General features: G+C 54.3%; 1 protein-coding gene across 3 annotated transcripts in view; it reads right to left on the bottom strand.

The window, feature by feature from the left end:
- Positions 1–276: 276 nt before the first annotated feature.
- The window catches only part of SBNO2 (strawberry notch homolog 2), a 106,145-nt gene continuing 84,905 nt past the window's right edge, over positions 277–21,516 (bottom strand). For all 3 annotated transcript variants that reach the window (XM_026654932.1, XM_026654933.1, XM_026654934.1), the window contains 17 exons: positions 21,021–21,118; positions 17,989–18,071; positions 16,669–16,869; positions 15,763–15,938; positions 14,756–14,887; positions 14,034–14,169; positions 13,024–13,136; positions 12,115–12,186; positions 10,970–11,078; positions 9,663–9,737; positions 9,127–9,270; positions 8,119–8,213; positions 7,237–7,329; positions 6,585–6,716; positions 5,640–5,716; positions 5,082–5,272; positions 277–4,419 (listed from right to left, as the gene is read on the bottom strand). In XM_026654932.1, coding sequence (XP_026510717.1) covers positions 3,785–4,419; positions 5,082–5,272; positions 5,640–5,716; positions 6,585–6,716; positions 7,237–7,329; positions 8,119–8,213; positions 9,127–9,270; positions 9,663–9,737; positions 10,970–11,078; positions 12,115–12,186; positions 13,024–13,136; positions 14,034–14,169; positions 14,756–14,887; positions 15,763–15,938; positions 16,669–16,869; positions 17,989–18,071; positions 21,021–21,118 — 2,562 coding nt within the window. In that variant the 3' untranslated portion in view covers positions 277–3,784. The remainder of the gene's footprint in view (positions 4,420–5,081; positions 5,273–5,639; positions 5,717–6,584; positions 6,717–7,236; positions 7,330–8,118; positions 8,214–9,126; positions 9,271–9,662; positions 9,738–10,969; positions 11,079–12,114; positions 12,187–13,023; positions 13,137–14,033; positions 14,170–14,755; positions 14,888–15,762; positions 15,939–16,668; positions 16,870–17,988; positions 18,072–21,020; positions 21,119–21,516) is intronic.

The raw sequence follows: 21,516 nt of genomic DNA, 5'->3' as shown, positions 1-21,516 counted from the left end.
AAATCACATCCAACACCAAGACCCACCCCAAGGTTTTTATACATTTGCCCATCACCATGGTCTCCAGTTGCCTAACCTAGCTCCCAGAGAGGTGAGCCTTGGGCGAGTACAAATCTAGATAGACAGAGACACACGCACACACACACACATATACACAGAGCTGGGACTTACACAGATCTCATGCGTGGCTTCCTTTCCATCTTTACTGAGCAGAATGCAAAAATTATCCTTCTGATGCAAGTAGAAAATTTAGAAATTAGTCAAAGGCACATATTCTAAAAAAAAAAATCTCTTTACATATATACATCTCAATTCATTATAAATACACACAGAAAAACAAAGGCAAACAAACAAGCGGATTAAAAAGTGCTAACAAAAAGGTGTAAGGAAGGGAAAAGGATTCATTTAAAAAAATACATACAATCAGTAGGACAACTGCATAATAATTTAGTTAAAAGAGACTGTTACATATTATTAACCCTGACAAAAACACAGGATCGGGTGGGGAAAGTATTTTCTTGAAGGTGCCCTGTCTTTTCCAGAGATTGGGAGAGAAGAATTGCATATATCTTAGAATTAAAACAGCAACAAAACCACCACATAAAACTCCCGGTCATATTTTTTGGGGGACCCACTGGTGTGGGCGGATAGAAAGAGAGCACCTGATGATTATTCCTGAGTTTACGCCTGTTTGAAATTGGTTTTCTTGGTGTGTTTTTTAACTTTTGCTGAGAGTTTGACAGGTGCCCAAATGAATGACAAAGAAATTAAATAAGGGCTCAGGGGTTCCAAGGATTTTCAAAGATTCTCTCTGAGTGTCATGAATCCAGGGAGCATTATAAATAGAGTGGGGGAGTGTATTCGACAGAACCAGGGAGGGGCCTGCCTTTATCTAGGCCTGGAAAAGGGATGTTCTCTGATCACAAGAAAGGGGCATCTTTGCTGTCTGCCTACAAGAGGCCCCTTCCTTGGCAATTCAGGTGAATGCACGAGCGGAACAAGACGGGACAGGACTTTTGTGCACACGCAGCGCAATGCAAGGCTCTCCAGCAGCTCAGCGCAGAGGTGGGTTAGTGCAATTAAGTGATAAACTAGGAAGAAAACTAGAGAGATTCCTGGGGGTTGGAAATGCACCACCAAGGATAGGCGCATTCCTGCCAAACAATGGATCATGTCATCTGGACTTCACAGTTTGGGCTTCCAGTTTCAGGGGGGATTTTTTCTGATCTTTGGTGTTTAGTCGGAGGCCAGGGGGCATAGAGGATATCTCGAATTCTACTCAGAACTGGCCCCTGCAAAGCCCTCCATCTCCTGGGAAGTGGGGGAATGGCAGGGCCTGCCCAGCACATGATGGGCACTGCTGAAATCTAAATAATAAACCTCCTCCTCCTTCCTGGCCGGGGAGAGGCAAAGGGTGTAAAAAGACACAGGACCCTCGAACGAAAGGCGGGAGACCACACCTGGACTGGCCTAGAGCGCAGGGCCTACCGTGTGCAGGGCGAGGAGGGGGGAGTGAAGTGGGAAGAGAAGGAGACCATGGTCCACTGGCTTGGGAGACTAGGTGCTTCCCTGTCCCCCAGGCAGGACGTGCTACCAATACTTTGCACTGGGTTACAGAGGTCACAGCACTTTAGAAAGGTAGGGGAATATCACATCCCTGTGTTACAGATGGGGAAACTGAGTCACAAAGAGAAGGCAGCTGGTTGCTAAACTCTGCTAAGTGAGACAGATCAGGTGACAATCACCGAAATCTCCACCTGTGGCTGGGGATCTCTCTGCAGGGGGCAAGAACACCCCACTCCACCATTAACTCCTCTTACAGCTTTGGGCAGATCCCACTGATGGTCCTGCTCCAGCACAGATCTCCCCACTCCACGCCCCCCAGGGACTTGCTGTGTCTGGTAAGAATTAGCCAAGGAAGGGTGTGTGATGGGCAATGGGAGCTCTGCATGCTAAAGAGGCAGGACCAGACATTGGGGTCACACTTCCTCCCCTCCAGAACGCCGGGCATGCTCCCGGAAATGCCAGGATGACTCGACTCAGAAAAAGGACGAACACGGGAATGGCTGAGGCAGCGAGAAGAGTGTTACAGCACAGCCAGGCGAACGCTGCCAGCCGGGAGGGGCGGGCGCAGACTCCCTGCCCTGGGGCTGACAGGGACGCACTGCCAAGGAAACAAAAACCATTGTCTGAGTAAATAAAAAAAGCAGGTTTACTACAGAGCTGCCCAAGTCAGAGGCGGCTGCAACGTCAGAGCTCGCTTGAGGCAGGTCCATGACCCTAGGAGCAGTGTCGCTGTCGGGGTGCTGTGCGCCTCTCCGTTTGGATTGCATCCATTCTGTGTAAAGCTAGCAGCCCCTGCAGCATGAAGCCTAGCAAGCTACTGGTCCAACAGGCCCGTGCTTCTGCTCAGGGCTACTGCTGGTGGGAGGAGCAGGGTGTGGCGTGCCCGGGAGAGACTATGGGGGTGCGCTGCTCAGGTTGGCTAAGCAGGAGTTTGCTCTTTGGTATTCAAAGTGGAGCCGGCTGTAACAGCCATTGAAATCAACAGTGGCCTGTGTTGGAGCTTTAAGATCCAGACATGGGGCCCCTCCTGCTTTCCCGGACTCAGGCCTGGCCCCGCTGCCCAGCTGCGAACGAACCCATTGGAACGGTACTAGCCAGTTGGCTCCAGGAGAGAATGCGACAGAGAGCAAGACTTGGAAAGCGCGGCCACGCTGCAGCTGCCGCCACCACAAGGAGCCCCGGGGCTGAGCGTGCAGACTGGCCAGCAGCCATCAGGCAGAAGAGGATGATGGGAAGGCTGGCCAGGGGCTAAGGAGTTCATTGCTGAATACTGATAAAGTGGGCACATTAGTGCAGAAGAGTTGTTCCCCATCCCATTGGGGAAGTCAGGGCAGCCCAAAGCATGTCAGTTTCCCCTCCCAAGAGAAAGGGGTGGCATGGACTAACTGGAGAGCAGAGAGCGAGAACATGACCTGTAGTCAGTTGAATGTCTCTCCAGCTGGCCCCACCCAATCCTACACAGATGGATGCTTTAGCTCAGTGGTTCCCAGCCTGCACTGGGACTTCTGTCACTTCCCCCGCGGTCCCCGCCTCTGTATTAGGCCCAAGTGCCTGCCCCCCATTCCCTCAAGACTCTGGTGTTTCGAGTGGCACCAAGCTCCAGGGCTGGGATGGAAGAGCCCAAGTGTGAGCCTGGCTCCGGCTGACCCAGCCAAGCTGCCCACAACGGCTGGGAACCATGGCTTTTGCCATCACTGACACTCTGGTAACAGGATCGCTTTGGGGGTCAGAACGTTTCCGTCTGCCGACACTGCAGTTAGCAGCTGCTGCACACGCCCCGGGGAGAGGGGGGTGAATCCCCCTTTCAACTCTGTAGTCGGTGTGGAGATGGGTGTGGGGAGGGGCTGGGGCCGTCAATGGCTCTCCTCTCTGTCCTACCTGGGCGCGGTTGTTTGAGCAGGTCCATCCCGCTGCAGAGGACATGGGTCCCGATCAGCTGAGCTCTGTGATAAAAGCACTTTGCCACCCCCACCCCCCTTTATACACATGATATGTACAACTCTATACATGTGTGGCTGTATATTATATATAAATAAACTTTGCTGTAAGGAATACGCGATCCCCCTGCCCCCGAACTGAGACACGTGGGTCATTGCAAAGCAATACAAGAGCCAGGGCTCCCTCCGCGCCAGCGCTCCTGCCAAAGGCAGGCAGGCGAGAGGCTAGGGAGGGGCACAGTGCCTGTGTCTGAGCCCCACCCCGGCCCTCAGCTGGCCCCTCAGAAGTGTTCAAAGGGCCTGGTGAACTGGATGACGCTCTGGCGCTCCTGGGAGAGCGCGCTGTCCTGAGGGGCCACGTACAGCGTCCTCAGCATGTCTTCCAGCACCTCCTTGAAATTGATGTTCTCCTGCTGGGCTAAGTCTTCCGGCGGCAGCTGCTGCTGCGGCAGTGTCTGCAGGTGGTCGGGATGGGGGAGAGGCACGTGGTCGTGCGGGGACGAGTTGAGAGGCATGTTCCCCGCCAGAGCTGGGGCCGGGCTCTCGAAGACAGGAGGGAGGCTGAAATGCAAGGGCATCCTGTGCTGCTGGTGTGGCTGGAGAACAGGCTCCGGTGGGAAGTGTAAAGCGCCCAGGGATTCGTGCTTCAAGGCCAGGTTGGAGAGGCTGTCGCTGGGAGGGCTGTAGGTCAAGTCCAGGATCTCGTCCTGGTGCAGGGAGTGTCTGGGCAGGGGGAGCCTGGCCACAGGCTGGCAGAGGTCATGGGGCTGCTGCAGGACATGCTGTGGCATGGAGTACGGCAGGCTCCGGTCCTGGGCCAGAAGGGCCTGGTGGTTATGCTTCTGCTTTACATTCTCGTCCATCTGCTTCAGCTCCTCCCGCACCCTATGGACGCAGCTCTCGGGGATCTTTATCCCTGGGAGATGGAACATGCTGTGTCAGCCCCCAAAGCACCTGAGCTCCTGGGAGTGGGACCCAGTGTCTGGGCTAATCGCATCCCTCAGCCCCCCCTGCCCCCCCCAGGCTGCCAGTTTCACTGCCTACACAGCAAGCTGCATCCCCACAGCTCTGCAGCCCTGTCCTAGGCTTGGCAGCAGAGGAGACAGCAGGCGGTCCGCAGACAGGTTCCCAGACTGCGCTAGTGGGATGGCATCAGTAGTCCCTGCAGTGAAGGGTGCCAGGGGGCAGGCGTGTAGTGGGCAGCAACAGCACTGCCTTCACACCCAGACCTGAGCAGAGGGTGCACCATGCCTGGGACATGCCCAAATGCTGGGCTAATTCCCCTTCCCCACTCCACCCCAGGGATACAGATCCCCTGCTCCATGCCAAGGCCTGGCCCGGAGCATGCAAAGTGAATGGGCCGGGAGTTACATGCTTCTCCTGCTCTCATCCCACAGGATCTCCTTAATCACAGAGCTGCCCGGTCTGGATCGGGGAGAGGAGAGAGACCTGCAGGGCCCTGCTTGGAAAAGGAGGGAATCCAGGAACCCCACCACATCCCCCTGAAACATGGCATGCAGCTCACTTCCCCTTCCCTGCCACCACAGCGCCGCCCAGCACGCTGACCCCTGCACTCACCAACTTGTTTTTTCTTCTCCTTGGTCTTGAGGCGGACGATCTGCAGGTAGCTGGTGTTGGTGATGTCCGACATGATGCTGGCGATCTTGCTCCAGACCCGCAGCAGCGCGCCGCACAGCATGTAGTAACGGCGCAGGCGCATGCCCTGGAAACACTCCTTTCCCTCTTGGATTAGTTTGCAGGTTCTGTTCCTTCAGGTTTGCAGAGAGGAAGAGAACAAGAGTTACCAGCAGCCCCTTCCCCTGGCTTGTTGTGGGTGGGGAGTGAGTGGAAGGAGGATGCCCCTCTCCTCCCCCGCAGGTGGCTGACCCCAGATGCGGGGCGGCAGGGGGCTAGCTCCTGCAGTATTAGTGGGGACCCCTGGGACAGGCCAGGCAAAGCAGCTCACAGAAGAAGCAAGATCACGCAGAGCGGTGAAGACCCTTTAATGCAGAGCCAGAGCCAGCAGCAGCTACCCCGGTTTGGACAGGGCTCTGTCTCTGGGAAGGACAGGGCTCCGAGCTTCCCCAGCAGGGAGCCCAGAGTAGGCCAGGCCCTCTGGCACTGGGCGTCACTTACCAGACGGCGTGGTTACACTTTGTGAAGGAGAAGAGGTAGCTGCTCTCCCAGTGTTCCTTGGCTTCCTCGGGCCGCACCTGCAAGGGACACCGCCAGAGGCCAACTTAGACTTTTACTTTTCCACTCTCCTCAGGGTGGTGGAGGGCTAAGGCCCCGCACTGGGAGTCAGGACACCTGGGTTCTATCCCCAGCTCTGCCAGACGGGAAGGGACTTTGGGCAAGTCACAGCACCTGTGTGCCTCAGTCTCCCCAGCTGTAAATTGGGAACAGTGATTCCTGCCAGGAGTGCCGAGAGGCTCCACTGATCGGTGTGCAAGGCACGCTGAGGTGCACACGTGGCAGCTAGACAAGGGCAAGCACGGAAGGTACGGCTGATTTTCCCTTTCCCCCTGTGCTGACGGCAGTGTTGGCATTTGAACACACGGGAGCAAACAACCCCCGGACACGCTCTGCCAGGCAGGGAGCAGAGCGCTGATCCGTTGAGTCCGATACTCTGCATCCAGCCCTGGCAAAGGGCAGCCAACCCCCCCATGCACTCTGAGCCCCTCATGCCAGCACTCCTCTCCCGGTGCCCGCCGTACCCCTCTGGGGCGTCAGCGTTGGGTCTGAAGAACACTGACCTGCTGAGAATTCGGACGGACGTGTCCCAGCTCAGCCCCACGCTGGCGCCAGGGGGAGATTTGCTGTGCATGCCTCTGGGAAGGCAGAGCCCATCCCTACATCTCTGCCTACAGAACCATGCGCCTGCAGAGCTTTGCTCCCAGGGGAGCGTTCGGCCCCAAGGACTCTCCCCTCTGCCCCGACCGTGGTTGGGTCACAGGTTCCTTGATCAGCTGCAATTCCCATGTGCAGAGGGCAGCCGGGGCACAGGCAGTGTCCCTCCCGCTCAGCCTTGCGGGAGATGGAGGGGAAGGGCAGCAGCTGGCTCCTGCGGCTCCCACCTACCTGGCGGTACTTCTTAAAGAGGCTTTCGAGGCTTTCGGGCTGGCTCTGCTTGCCGATGTTGGGCTTGTAGAGGATGAAGTTCTTCCCGCGGCCCTGCTCCGCCAGCAGGCAGGTGTATTTACAGCCTCGCGTCTGTGGGCACAAGGTGCACCGTTACACTCGCGTGCGCCATGGGCGGATTGGACGCGGCGCCTCCCCAGAAGGGCCACGCTTCCAACATATGTCTGCACCCCTGCTTCCGAGAGCGGGGCGGCTGACGGGGACGCTGGCTCTGCAGCGGCCGTACACTGGCGGCAGGGGAATTCCAGTCGGCACCCTCCCCCATTCACTCCTCCTGCCGTGAGCTGGGCTCACTCCATGGCGGGGAATGCGCTGTCCGAGCGGATATGGCTCCAGGAACAAGGATCTTTTTGTTACTCCCGTTACAATCTCCCTCCTCCCCCACCCTCGGCCTTTTGAAGTCAACCCCCCTCCTGCGCTGGGCAAAACGAAACTGCAGCTCCTCAGAGGCTTTTCTGGGCCCCTGGTGACCGGTCAGCGAGGCATCGATTGTTGCCACTGGCCTCTTGCTGGCTGCCAACAACCAGCCGCCCCCGCTGGAGCCCATCTCAGACGTGTGGGGCAGCAGCCCTGGTGGCGCTGGGGAGTTCACCTTGTGGGAGAGGTAGAAGCCGTCGTAGGTGCCCGTCAGTTTGAGCGATTTCTCGTAGGCCTCCTCCCACTTCAGGCCTCTGTCGACGCTGATCTAACAGGACAAATGAGAACCCTCGTGTTTTATGGATGGCAGGTGTCGGAGTATCCGTCCCCCCCCTTCTCTCTCACAAACACTCTCTCTCTCTCTCTCTCTCTCCTTAGCCTAAAGATGAGCAGACCCCGCATTCGCCCTGCTTCCCGTCTCCCATCATTCCCATGGCAACGATAGCAATTGCTTCCATGGTAGAGTAACCGGGGGAAGCACTGGCTGCCGTGTAGCAACTACAACTAGGCACATGCGGCACAGACCACAGCCGCTCTGGCAGGAGGAAAGGCAGGAGAGTGTGAAGCCCAGACAGTGTGTAAAGGTGAGTGGGTGGGCAGAGCGGTACCGAGATCTCTGCCAAAACATGCCCCATGGGACGGGAGCGTCCGGGAAGTGCCATGCTGGAGACCCAGCAAGGATGCCTGCCAGCTCGTTCAGCTCAGGGAACTGGGGTTGGGCAAGGTGCCCCCCGTGCCCAAGCAGGGAAGAGGACACTTTGGCTGCTGAAGTACCCATGTGCTAGGATGGGGATGAGCTGATGGGCAGAGACTCTCCTTGGCTCCTGTGTACAGCGCCTAGCACAAGAGGCCCTGATCGGGGTCTCCTGGCACCACTTCAATACCAGCGTGCGGGACAGAGTCTCCTTCCTGAGGCTGCGCAGCCTACACCTGGACAAGGAGGACCAAGATCCAGGCCAGGAACAACAGCCGGAGCGAGGGCTGCCCAAGAGCGGCTATGTGCTCTGGGTACCCATGGACAGGGCTGCCCTGGCAGAGACCTTACCTAGCCCCTTACCTCATAGAAAACCACCTGCCCGTCCTGGGGATGCCCTGGGGTCAGGAAAACCTCCTGGCTCTCCTCGTAAATCTCATCCACGCCGGGGGCTAAGTCTGTGGAGGCAGCAGAAAGAAACAGCCCTTAGACCTCTGGTGAGTGGCAGAGCTCCACGTCGCAGCCTGGCCACCTCCATTTACTCCTGGGGTTCCCAGCCCCGCCCCCCGGGAGCTCTGCACTGGTTCAGCCAACCCTTATGGTGCAACAACTCCCTCCCGTTCATTGCAGGGCAGGGATCAGGCCCGGGCCCTGCAGCTGGGGGGTTATTAGGGGAAGCTGAGAGTCCCTAATCCCACAGCCCCTCAGCTGCCCTGCAGCCTGCTCTTCTCTGGGGGTTTGTCCTGCTGTAGGAGACCCACCAAGGTCTGGGCACCAGAGCGTCCTGGGCCGTCAACCTGGGGATGCCGTTCCCCCAAGCCCGTCCCGAGCATTCTTCCTGTGAGAGAGCACCCAGTGCAGGCTTATCACCAGCCAGGGCCCCCACCTTCCCCTCCACCACCCATCCTCTCCAGCTTAGGGCAGGCACGGAGCCCTTCAGAGCGCTGCTCCCTTCCCCTGGATTAGCCAGTGGAGTCACGGCACTACCATCTTCTCCCAGCAACCCACCCCGTAGGCTGAGGCACAGGGGCAAGCTCCTAGCACTCGAAAGCCTAGGCAGGGCTAAAGAGGCTGGGGTTTGAATCCCGCTCTCCTGATGGGTGCTGACCTAGCATGGAAGGGCACCAGCTTCTCTAGGTCTGAACGCCCAGCTGGGGGCGGGGTCACCAGAGTGTGAAGCCCAGACCAGATCAAGAGCTAATGGGAGCGTAGGATGCACAGAGTGTAGGCAGCCCAGTCACACCCAGCATCCGGCACAGAAAGCCACTGGCCATTGAAGAAGTGCCTGGGTTTGAAGGGTGCAGCAGCGGGGGACATGACACCAGTGGGCTCCCAGCAGGGAGGAGTTTCCCCCCCTCTCCCTTCTCCTACCTAAGATGCCCATGTCGTATTTGCCCTCCTTCTTGTCCTTCTCAATCAGGTGGTCGAAGGTGTCGGTGAAGTACTGGAAGAGCATGTTCTGCTTGTGCACCTCCAGGCCCAGGATGCGATTCAGGAACTTGGTTATGGAGCAGTCTGCAACGGAGAGCGCAGCTCAGGGTAGGGAATCTGAGCAGCTCAGTGACAACTCCCCCTCCCCCCACCATCCCAGAGAGCAGGGGAGCACCTCTGCTTTCTCCAGGAGAGCCGGCAGGGGGACCCATTGGAAGCCAACACTGCCGGGGCCCCTAGAGCTTGGCTGGTAGTCAGGCTGGGCCTCGCAGACCAAGGATTGGCAAAGATGCTCTGCTTCTGCTGGCCAAGCACCTGCAGAGCTTCCCTCCGGCTTCCCAAGTGCTGCATCCCGCGCCGGCTACAGGACAAGTCTGACGTGCGCCAGGAGGACGGCAGCAAACGTGTGCTACGGTAACTTAGTGTTGTCCCTTAGCCTGTCCCTCCACAAGGCGGGGAGGAGATTCCAGGCTTACCCTTCTCCACCGATACGTAGCCGTATTTCATCTCCTTGCAGCAGATCCCGACCGAGATGAGACCTTGTTTCATTTCTAGAATGACAGAAGGGGAAGCACATGCCTTGAAGGTTGTGAGCTGTCGTGTGGCCTCCACCCCAATGCCACGAAGTCCCTCATATCTCAGCAGTCCTGCTACAGGGCTGCTTCCCCTGTTTGCTGAGATGGCCACTCCCCCGATGACAGAGAGGGCAATCTCCTGGCAAAGTCTTATTGAATTAAGGTGAAGTAGCTTTGGAATCCCCCTTGTATTAAAAATGTGGTGTTGATGTATTACGGTGGGACGGTATGTAACTTCTCTGGGGGGAGCCGTGACCGAGGTAAACCCTGGGAAGTGTCAGGAGCGTCAAAGGACTATTGGAAACAAATGTGCCAGACAAGAATGAACTGTGGCAAACAAGTAACGTGGGTTTCCCACCCCCTGGTTGTGCAAAAGCCTGGCCGTTTTGACGCTACCCCCCGAGGAGACAGCAAAGGCCCAAGCCGCATAAAGGAACAGGCTGATCTGCGCAGTCTGTGTGCTTGTTCTGAACTAACAGCTGTTATGGACTTGAAAATCCCGCATGTGGGGCTGGAAGGACTGACTCCTACCAGTGGGAGTTGGGGTGATCTCTGGTAAGCCTATTAGCAGGCGGGCAAGTTCTTTTGCCACGCTAATGATTTTCTCTGTTGTGCTTTCACCTTGAGGATAAATGTGCTTGCTCAGAAAGGGCGAGGTGGTATTTGCTAACCGTGGGCCATTACGCTGTTTATAGCCTCTCAGGGGAAGGCAAAGCAGGCCTGCGTAGCCAGTCTGACTTGCTGGGGAATTCACAGTGTAGGCAGGAAACTATGCAGCCTGGACATATCCCGGTCAAGAGGGAGAGAGGCACGAGTTTCCACCCAAGAGAGGTAGCAGCCAGGAGCCTAAAGTGGGTGCCTTTACTGGCCCACAAGGGGGAAATACAAGTGCAGTTGCCCTGAACTGTGTCACCCCAGTAAGAAAAGATCCCACCTCTGCATTCTCCCACGCCTGGGGAGGGGCACTGCCACCTGGCTCACCCCACTGCCTCGCTTACCATAGAGTGCTGCCCCTCTCCCCACCTCTGTCTCTAGATGTCCACGTCAGCCTGCTGTTGGCCCCTTTAGTGTCTTCTCCCCCCAGGAGGAGGGAAATGAATGGCTCCGCGTGCCCGCTCCAGCTTTCCTGCCAGTGATCTATCCCTACCACACACTAACTGAGCCAGCAAGAAGCACTTTCAAGTAGAAACCCCAGTTAATGTTCTCACCTTGAAAAAATTCATCCTCTCGTTCCTGGTAATACTTGGGCAGAGGCACTTTGCTCTTAGTCTGGTTGAGGATGGTAGTGAGGACCCTGTCTAGCGCTCTGGTCCCGTACTGTGGAAAGGAGAGAACAGTCACAAGGGGATGGGGAGCAGCTCTGTCCTCTGATCTCACTACACACTTTAGGGGTGGAGAAGGGATCTCAGATGCTGCTTTCCCCAGCAATGAGTGGGAAGCACGTAGACATCCTGGCAGATGCTGAAGTAGATGCAGCCACCGGAGGCATGTCCATCAAGAACCTGATGGATAACTAATGTGTTTGGGTACAGACCCAAGTCAGGTAGCTGGTCTCACCCATGAGTCTTCTTCCAGCCCTATGAGAGGCAAGGCCTAAGCACAGGAGGGAGAGGCAGTGTGCCTAGTGGATGGGGTACTGATCTGGGACTCAGGCAACCTGGGTTCTCTTCCTAGATCTACTATTGGTTTGCTGGGTGAACTTGGGCAAGTCACCCCCGGTATGTGCCTCAGTTTCCCCACCTGTAAAATGGGGATAATACTGACCTCCCTTAGAAAACGCTTTGAGATCTGCTGATGAAAAGTGTTACATAAGAGCTGGGTATTACTATTATTGGGAACTTATGAGGTCCTGGCCCGACCCCAAATTCCCTTTGTGCATGTAGGCAAGTCAAGCAGCATCTCTGCCTCAGTTTCCCTGTACATAAGACCAGGATACACCTCTCTCCTTCCTGCAGGGTGTTATCATATAATATCAGGGTTGAAAGGGACCTCAGGGACCCTGCTCAAAGCAGGACCAATCCCCAGACAGATTTTTACCCCAGTTCCCTAAATGGCCCCCTCAAGGATTGAACTCACAACCCTGGGTTTAGCAGGCCAATGCTCAAACCACTGAGCTATCCCACCCCCCTTATGAGGATTGAGGTCTCTAAAGCTCTCTTATTATGCTCTCCGTATGTTTGTAGTTTGTGCCAAAACCAAGAGCTTTGTTCCCAGGGCTCACAAGAGCAGATCCCTAACCTGCCATGACCTGTCAACCCCAGCCCTGGCTCTGGCCATGCTCAGTGTCCTACCAAAGGGGTGTGCTGGTTATTTTAAGCTTGCTAAACGACCATGCAGAATTGCTAACAGTCACCTTATTCTCAAAGTTGTACTTGCTGAGGTCTCTGGATTCCGTGGCTCTTCTATCGCCGTGAGTTAAGGCACCCTGGAAGAAGAGACAAAGCCCAAAGCTGTTCAGAAAGGTTGGGGAAGAGACTCACTGGGAAAAGCAACTGCATCCATAACAAAGCTCAGTGAACCCCTGATTAAAGACTGACTCCTAAGGTGACCCCATGTCAGAGGACTGTATCTGATCGGCTTCAACAGCGTGCGCCGGGATTGTTGAAGATTATCACAAGCCAGCTCTGGTGTCTGGAAAATGCCACTTTTCTTCCAGATATCTGAGGCATCATGTGCCACCCGGCTGGCGTGTGAGACACCATGTTCAACCTAAACACAGTGATTAGATTACACGCCACCTATATTTTCATATGTAGGTTTTTCCATTAATTTGAGCAAATAATCAGGGAGGGACGGTTTAAAAGTAGAGCAAGTTTCACCAGAAGTCAGTACATAGACATGCTAAGGGAAGACAGCGAGGTGCTAGTATATTAACACTCAGAGATACTCATGGATTCATTAGAAATGATGAAACACTGAACTGAGGCAATGATAGCTTATGGTCATTAAAGAGTATTTCCTTCCTGGAAAAGAATGGGTGTTCACTCCTGCCTGCTGGGAAATTCCAACATCCCGATTTATAATCTACCTCCCCGAAATTCCCCTGCCATCCCAATTACGTAGAGTATTCTTCACTTCCTGTTCTGCAGGCTGTTAAACAGCTTCCTCGTTTCGCGGCAGAGGTGGCTGCACGTCAGCCCAGGGTGACGCAATCCCTCGCCTGAGTTCTGTTTGGGACCAGAGGTGCCCCAGACGCAGAGTCACTCGGAAATGTTCAGATCCAGCATGGGTTTTATTTCTAGCCATCCTCCGGGGCACTTACAAGGCTCTCCAAGCGTTTCGCGACAATGGACGCGAACCTCCTCTCCCCCGCCAGCTCAGAGATAAGGAAGACGTACTCCGGAGCAGAGACCTGGTTCGATCGGTGCGTTCGACCTGGAGAGAGATGGGGGTGAATGACGTGGAAGCTGACACGATCATGGGAACAGCTGCTGAGAAGGAAGTGGGGAACACAGACAAACGAGGCAGCTTCCCTTAGAGCACCTATCGGCTTTGAAACCAAACCCAACGCTTCTCTTCTGGGGAGGGGGGACATAGCTTCTCTCATCGGCTTTGTGCTGCCAGACCTTTCCACCTGGCACTGCCAGAGCAGGGCTGCTGCCCTGACCTCTCCAGGATCACAGCAGGGTGGCCAGTCACAAAAATCACTCGAGTTTTAAAGTGGAGCCGTACATTCATTTCCTCTACTGCTCTTGTGAGGAGAGGCTGGCTTCACCCCAGGCACAGAGCATGGTCAGGTGCCATGCTAGCTTCACACACACACAACTCTGCCGATGCATCCCAATCCTGGATGCACCATGAGCTGACACTCCAGTCCAGCCCTTCACTTCCCCCTACACATGGGCAGCACTCCTAGTTATTCCAGTTCAAAGGTTCTTTGGCATTGACAAGTGTCCCCTATGTACCAAGATGGGACCCAGAACAGGATCTGGGGGGAGCAGCCAGTGCACCAGCCCAGTGCTCTGCTCCCACAGATAAGCTACCCCTCCCCCTTGATCAACTACACCCCACCCCAAGGCAGCTCTGCATCTTTCCCTGAAGGAAAGTTGATCACAGCTGCCTTGTGCCTGGACTGGTCCTGGCAGGCTGCATGAACCCCATGTTTCTGGGGCTAGCCCTTTGTGCCACTGAACACAATTGGACTCCCTGTGGCTCCAGAAGGCGGCCAGGCGGGTGTTTCGTTTGCAGGGCTGCTAGAAAATCACAGGGCTGAACTACACCCCGTATCCAATGAGCAGAGGGAGAAAGTGACTGAGAATGTTCGGCGCTCACCAAACTGCTGTATGGCTCGGTCTGCACTCCAGGGCAGTTCCAGTGTCATGTGGACCCGGCGCTTCTGGTTCCTCACCCGCCTGTCTGCTTGGAGAGAGATCCCTGAGCTGGAGGCCTCGGAGATTATTGCTACGAGCTGAGAGAGACACAGCAGGAGTGAGGAGACGTAATGGTATTCTCAGAGATCTGGGAGAACGGCTACATGGAAAGCATTCAGGGGCAGGCCCAGAGAAATCCCAGGACACAGTTCGTCCTGACCCACAGAAGGACCCCTGCTTCCGTGTCACTTCCCAGCAGGTCAAGCCAGCACAATTCATGTTCATTTTATGGGCCTGAGGGGTTGGCACAGCTGTCTAGTGCTCTGCCCAGCTTGTGTGAGAGATCTGTATCCTTGGCCTCCATCCTAGGGCCAGCAGGGTGTTCAGACCCTGGGGCAGGCAGTCTCACAGGACACTCTGCAGTGCCCCCTCTGGCCACTGCAAGAGCAGCATTTCTAGGTTCTACAGTCACGCCCAGCTCTCCTCTGGAAAGCGAATGGTCAAGTGCCAGGCTTCCAGGGTGAAGCGCAAAGGGACTGACGGAGACAGGCACACACATCTGGGGCAAGGCAGTGACTGCAAGGTCCCATCATGCATCTGGGGTAGCCGCCCACAAGCACTATGCCAATCCATAACTTCTCCAGTGTGCAGCTGCAGGGGTCTCTGGTTCAGAGCCTCACTCACCTTTTCCCCACTCATAAAACGCTCCTTCTCCTTCAGGTTGACGTGGTCTATGGAGAGGCCCTGCTCAGCCCGGGACTCATACATGATGGAGCCGTCAGGTCTGCTCACCACCCGGCCTTTCCGGCCAGTCATCTACATGACCGCCAGGGAAGAAACAGGTCATTAATGAGAGACAGACAGACAGACAGAGTGGGGGCGCAGGGGTGAAATGGAGCATTTGGGAAGTAAATGTTATGGCAGACACATGGGCAAGGGTCTATACTGGCCAAACCTGGAGCAATAAACTGCGTCCGAAGGGAATTTTTGCCCTGGAGACTACTTTTTACAATTAGGGAAACTGAGGCAGTGAAGTAACTAGTCCAAGATCACAGTAAGGAAGTGCCAAGAGCACAGTAAATAAGTAGTAGGGAGTCCCAGCCAGTCCTGGATTGGGAAGAAGGGGGTTACAACCCAGGGCCTCAAGGTGAGGAAGATAATGCAAAAAGCATAAAGGGACGGAGATCCCTCAGGGAGCTCCTCCTACCCCGCCATCACACACTGGACAGGCACGGTCAGGAACTAAGGTCTTGTCTACACTAGGGACCTTATAGCTATCCCAATGCAGCTGCGTTGCTGTAAGATCTCCCGTGGAGCCGCCCTGTGCCGACAGGGGAGAGCTCTCCCGTTGACATAATTTAATCGCCTTCAATGAGGGAGTAGCTGTCAGCAGGAGAGCTGTGGACACCAGCGCTTCGGTCGGCGAAACTGATGTCGCTCAAGGGGGTGGTTTTTTCACACCCGAGCGACATACGTTTTGCCGATGTAAGTAGTAGTGTAGACATGGCCTTAGCCCCCAGGAGCTATGATGTTAGCCAGCGGCTGCCCACTCAGATGTGAACCAACCGTGGGTCTGGGAGCACAACACAACCTCTCCAAGGGCTGGCATTATGGTACCCTCTAGTGGTTAGAGCCATGAACAGCAGGTTGAGCTGCAGTGCCCAATGCCAGGCGACCATAATACGACATACCTCTGCCACGTACTCCGGGCCCCCAAAGTGATTAATCAGCTCATCCAAGGTATTGAGAGGTAGCTCTTTGCCCAGTGCTTTTACTTTTGATAGGAGGTCCTGTTTCATTTTCTCCACGTGTTCTAGCACTCCCGGGCCATACACATCCTTCTGGGACCCTGGCAAGTGCAAACTGCCTGCAATGTTGAAAGGTAGGTGCTTAGAGTCCAGCCAGGGGATGGCAAGGAACACAGCAGCCACAGAGCTTGGGACCAGTGTGAAGAAGAACCATAGAGCGACCCAGATTGAGGCTCAAGAGAGGAGGGGTCTGATTGAGAGAGTAAGGACTGCTACTGGGCGTGTGTTGATGAGTGCGTAGCAGGACAGATCTCTCACGCAGGCTGGTATTCCACACTCCACCCCACCCCCCAAGTCTGACCACAACTAGGTATAAATCAGCTAAAAGCCAATCGTTCTATTATACAAACATCAGTTTGCTTTTAACGCGGGAGTGGGGGCTCCCCCACTTGGGCAGTGCAGGATAGCCAAGCAAGTCTGCGTTAGCCTGGAAGTCAGAAGTCTGCAGGTACCATTTCCTCAACCTCCCTAAAGAGACGCAAGGACCGGCTCTGAGCTGGTGGGTGCGACAGCCGGCCAATCCCTGCCAAGGAAACATGGCCACTCCCACACATAACAGGACCCTCACTGTCCCCGGGGAGACACCATAAGAAGCGCCTGTATCAGATTTCAGCGCCGCTGTCCCACGTGGGATGCTAAGCAAAGCCAGGGTTACATCCATTTGGAATGTTATTCTGCACATGTACGAGACCAGGATAAGCCCAGACCCTTATCCCCTGACCTCCCCCAAATGCCTGGCTTGTCCCTGGCCTGGGAAGGAATTAACTCCAGCGCACCAGCCTGGCTCACCTCTGTCTTCAGGTGCGAAGCCGTTGTAGGTGCGTTCGACAATGATGACGTCGTCGTTGTCGAACAGGGACTCCGGGGAGGAATTGAAGTCGCTGTCCAGCCCCACCTCCGAATCAGTGCTGCTGTCGTCGCTGATCTTGATCACGCCCGCCATGTCGTACATGCCTTTCAGGGCCTTCGCACAGCGGCCTTTCTGCTTCCCTGTGAGGGAGAGCGAGCCGCATCAGTGGGGGGGGGAGGGCCCGCGGGGCAGGTCAGCACAGAACAGCAAGCACTGGCTCAGAGAATGGAGGAGAGGTCATAGGGAGCTAAGGTTGCCCCAAGCGAAAGGCAGATCAGAGAGAGGCAGACGTTTGGGCATGGGGGAAAAAGAGAGAGAGGAAGAACGAGCCAGTCTTTTACCAGGGCTGAAGACGGCCACATGGCAATGTGCAAACTGCACCTTGCTCTCACCTGGTCATGTGTTAGCAAAGCAGAATTGCAGCTACTTTCCTCTTCTGCCCTTGTGGGGAAAGAACCCACAGGCTTAGCTATCCCTAAAGGAAAATCTTTAGGCAAAGAGAGGGGCTGGTGCATTGGTGTTTCAGGAAGGAAAACCAGTCGCATCAGGACTGAATTCCCAGCACAGTGAGAAATGCCCCAGCCATGCAAGACGTTACAGATCCGTTGGTCTCAGCTGGCAGCAAACCCCAGCAGTTGGTGCCCAGGCAGCAGTTTGCCTGGGCAATCTCTGTAAATCAGCCTTTACCACTCTCTCCTCTTCCCCCTTTTGCCATATCCCACTTCCTCCATGTCACCATGGGCATGAGAGCTAGGGTCCAGCCTGCTTGCAAAGGAACCCAGCACAGAGGGAACACAGGTGGTACAGGAGACAGTTCTTACCTGCAGCCGCAGCCAGGAATAGGGTAGATAACTGAGTATTTTCCAGGGCACCTGCCACCCTATATGTAAGGGGTAGAGGAGAAAAACCCCTTGGCTGCAAGAGGGCCTCAGATGTGCAGCTGGGAGTCTAGCAAAATCTGCCTGTCAGTCTAGCAGTCTGCATTGCAGGGGGAAAGGGCATGGCTACTGGGCAATCCCAGGGGCTAGGAAGTGATTTGGTGGAAGGGAGGTGAGTTGCGGGGGGGAAAGATGACATGGAGAGCTGTAACTAGCGACATGCCTAGGGTGAGAGACTGTAGCAAGGGATCTAAGGGAGGGCAAACCCAAACCAAGGCAAAGCATGAAGTGGGGAAGGGAAAAGGAGACGAAAAGGCTGAGTAGCTGGGGCGAGGCGGAAAGGCAGGAGGTCAGACGTTGGGCGGTGGAAGGAGGTCTTACGTTTTCTTTTAATGCCAGTTCCTTTTTCTCTCTTTCTTTTGGTTGAAGGAAAGTGCTTCTGAATTAGTGATAGAAAGACGCCTCTGAAAGTAAGATGCAAAATTTATTCTAGCTACCAGGAGTAGGAACATCTACTGGTTATAATGTATCAATGGGTATTTAAGAGATCGATATATTTAATGGGAAAATGGGCCAAACCAAGCATTCTCTAACTGTTAGTGAGTCCTGAACAATTATCGATTAGTACAGCTTGGATCTGAGGAATCACAGCAACTCGAATGGAGAGGAGGAGGCTGCATTTCACCAGAGGGTTCTGATGGCAAACAGCGCGAGTGAAACAAGAGAGCTTGGCTCGCTCCAGCAGGACCTCAGCCTTACGGTATGCACACGGAGTGAATGCTGTGGTGAGAAATGCTCTCTGCTTTAGACTGCCTGCTACTCCTGCTGAACGGAGGCAGCACAGCCGTGCCAGGGAGCTGTTGCAATATAAACACAAAATGCCATGGGCATCGCGCGGCCATGGGACAGGCCAAAACAGCACAAACGTCAGAGTAACTGAGAGCAAGGTTTAAGTGTGATGCTCTCTATGTTTGGAAGTTGTTACTGCAAAATCCAGTACGTTCCAACATCCAACATCTTCTCTGGGTGTTATGTGGGCTAGCGGTTCCAACCCTGTGCCGTGTAACTGACCTGCCTGAAATGGCGGAGACTCTGAGTCATGGTTGTCTAACGAATGTGCTTTGATTAACCTAAAGCAGAACTACTTGCCCGCAAGGTAAAGGCCAGTGACAAAACATGGAACACACTGTGGGTCTAGTTGGATGGAAAAATCAGAAGAGGTGGAAATCAAATGGATGCTTTTGTGGGCTGTACTGCAAACGAAAGAGTAAATGCTTCAATGCTGGCTGGATTGGGAGGGACTGGGCCCATGTGCAATGAGGAGGCAGCGCTAAATGAGCTTGGGCTGAAACAAATGTTGAAAGCAACAGCTGAGAGGTATGGGCATGATTCCCACCTGCTGTGAGACGGGGTATTTGGGGAATAGAGGAGGGGCTCTCAGACCAGAGTGGGAGTTAAACAATACCTATTATGTGGTACTGGAAAGGCCCTTTGCCCTCAGTGCTGGACTGGCTCTGGGTACAGAGCTGAGACCCAGAGAAGGCTGAGAGTCACTTTGCTTCCTTCAAGCCAGGATTCAGGTTCTGAGTCTCCTTGCCATGAAATCCAGCTTGCTATTCTTCTGACCATCTGTGTTTTCTCCTCCTCCTCCACTGGAATCCCCATTAACAAAGTTTTATAGACTCCCCTGCACAAACAGCAAGCAGTCCTTCCCTTCTTGTTTTGTCAGCAACTGCTCCATTGCAAACACACTCCCCTAAGAGCACCCCCCTATTGCTGAAGGGCTTCAGAACCAGGAAGTTGCAATTGGACACTGTGAAGCAGGCACATTAGGAGATGGTACTGCCGAGCAAGTAAACACCTGCCCCGCAGGAGGGGGACAGAGCTGGCCAGCACAAGTGGTCACTAACAGCACCACCTTTGAACAAGGAGTCACGAGGGACCACTATGATCCTCTACTACAGTGGTTCTCAAACATTTGTACTGGTGACCCCTTTCACATAGCAAGTCTCTGAGTGTGACCCCTCTTATAAATGAAAAACACTTTTTTATATATTTAACACCTTATAAATGCTGGAGGCAAAGCAGGGTTTAGGGTGGAGGCTGACAGCTCGCAATCCCCCATGTAATAACCTCGCGACCCCCTGAGGGGTCCCGACCCCCAGCTCTATTACGACCTCTTCTGGCCTGTGTTAGGCAGATGTCCAACTCAGGTCAGAAATCAACTTAGCTGTTGGAGCCTGACTTGCTTCAATTCTACAGCAGTTAACAAGCGAGTATTTGCTCTGGGGGAGTGGGATCATATCTGGACCGGTGCCCCTGGCATGGCATAGGCCAAAACTGAGATACCCTGGAAGAGCAGGGATGCTTGGCACTTTGATAGCTCACACCAAGTCTAGCTTGCTCCAGTTGTTTTCATCAGCAATAAAAACTGATGCAAACAAAAATAATCTAACAGCAGCCCTGCTGATTGCACAGGTCCTAAGGAAACGTAACTCACCTGGGTCTTATCCCAGTCAGGCAGTTTGGTTTCCTGCCACCTGATGTGCAGGGGCAGCTGGGTTCATGGAATAGGGGATCATCTTCAAAAGCACCTAAGTGAGTTAGGTGCCTAAGTTTAATTGAAAGCCAAGGATTTAGGCTCCTACAGTGCCCAGGATACTTTGGAAAATGGGACTCAGTGCTTTTTAAGATGTTCCTCATCATCCACAGCTGACTGTGCACTGGGTACCGTCAGCTCTCAGATTAACTGATGCAGAAATACATAAACCAAACCACCACAAACTAGTGCATTACTGGGACAAGGCAATCTAATGCTACGTTCTGCTTTCGACTGATGCTGAAAGACAATGTTCTTGAAACCAGGATTTCTGGTGGGACAAAAAGAGATAGTCCAAAATCCTGGGGTGCCATCTCACCTTCCAGCACGTTTGTAAGATCTCAAGATCGGTCTCTGAATCAGATTATCTTGCTCACTTGTTTTTAATCCGGTACCTTTAAAAATAGTTTTCCTCTTTTCACAGTTTTGAGGGTTGCATTTTTCAGAGTGGGTGAGATGGAAGTTCCCACAGAAATGCGGGTGTGCCTGTTGTGCCCACGCACACCTGCATCTGGGTGCACGAATCAGGCTATTGCACATCTGGCTGTCCTCGTGCGCACGCCATTACTACAGCTGCATGTGGAAGAGCAGGAAAGGCCACTGCACTCCGATTTCAAGGCTCTTAGCACATACAGTCACTTTTGGAAACAGTGTCTTAAAACAGTGTCCTCGGTCTGTGAAGCTCATTTAGGATTCGAGGAATTGCATTCACAGGACCACAAAGTGCAAGCAGCCCTGGTACAGAGCCCGCTTCACTGTGCCTTTGAGCCTCCCCGGATTCCTGCCCTTCAAAGCACAAGGGGGTTTAACTCACTCTGCAGCGGAGACAAAACAGTTTAGGTGCCCGTCATTCTCGTCCAAGACCTCCCTGGTGCGAGCTTCGCCAGTGGACTGGAGCCCGATGACAATACACTGGGGAGAAATCAAAAGGGCAGCATGGCCGTGTGTTAGCGAGATGAGGTCATGCTACATTTTGCTGGGCATCAACACTCAGCAAACCATTATCAGCTCCAGAAGAGATTACGTTTCACGGTTTGCCAGCACCTTCTACATTCAACCCCAACTCCTCCCAGATACACACAGTAATATCTTGGCTCTAAAACTGGGCTCCTGCTGAAGCCTCTGTCTTTCAGTGCCTGAGGTTATACACGCAGCCACGATGTTAAGAAACATTGTTATGATGCTTTATCATTACAACTAACTGATTTCCCCAGCATCTCTCTCTGCCCAGTCAAATGAATGCAATGCCAAGTGTATTTAACCATGCAGAGTTGGAGAATCCAGGACATCTTTCAACTCTAACTCGACTC

Source organism: Terrapene carolina, unplaced genomic scaffold (assembly GCF_002925995.2).
Source record: "Terrapene carolina triunguis isolate 2854851 unplaced genomic scaffold, T_m_triunguis-2.0 Scaffold194, whole genome shotgun sequence".
In the NCBI taxonomy this organism is placed as follows: domain Eukaryota; kingdom Metazoa; phylum Chordata; order Testudines; family Emydidae; genus Terrapene; species Terrapene triunguis.
Note: the sequence above shows the minus strand (reverse complement) of the source record. Positions and strands in the feature narration are given on the sequence as shown.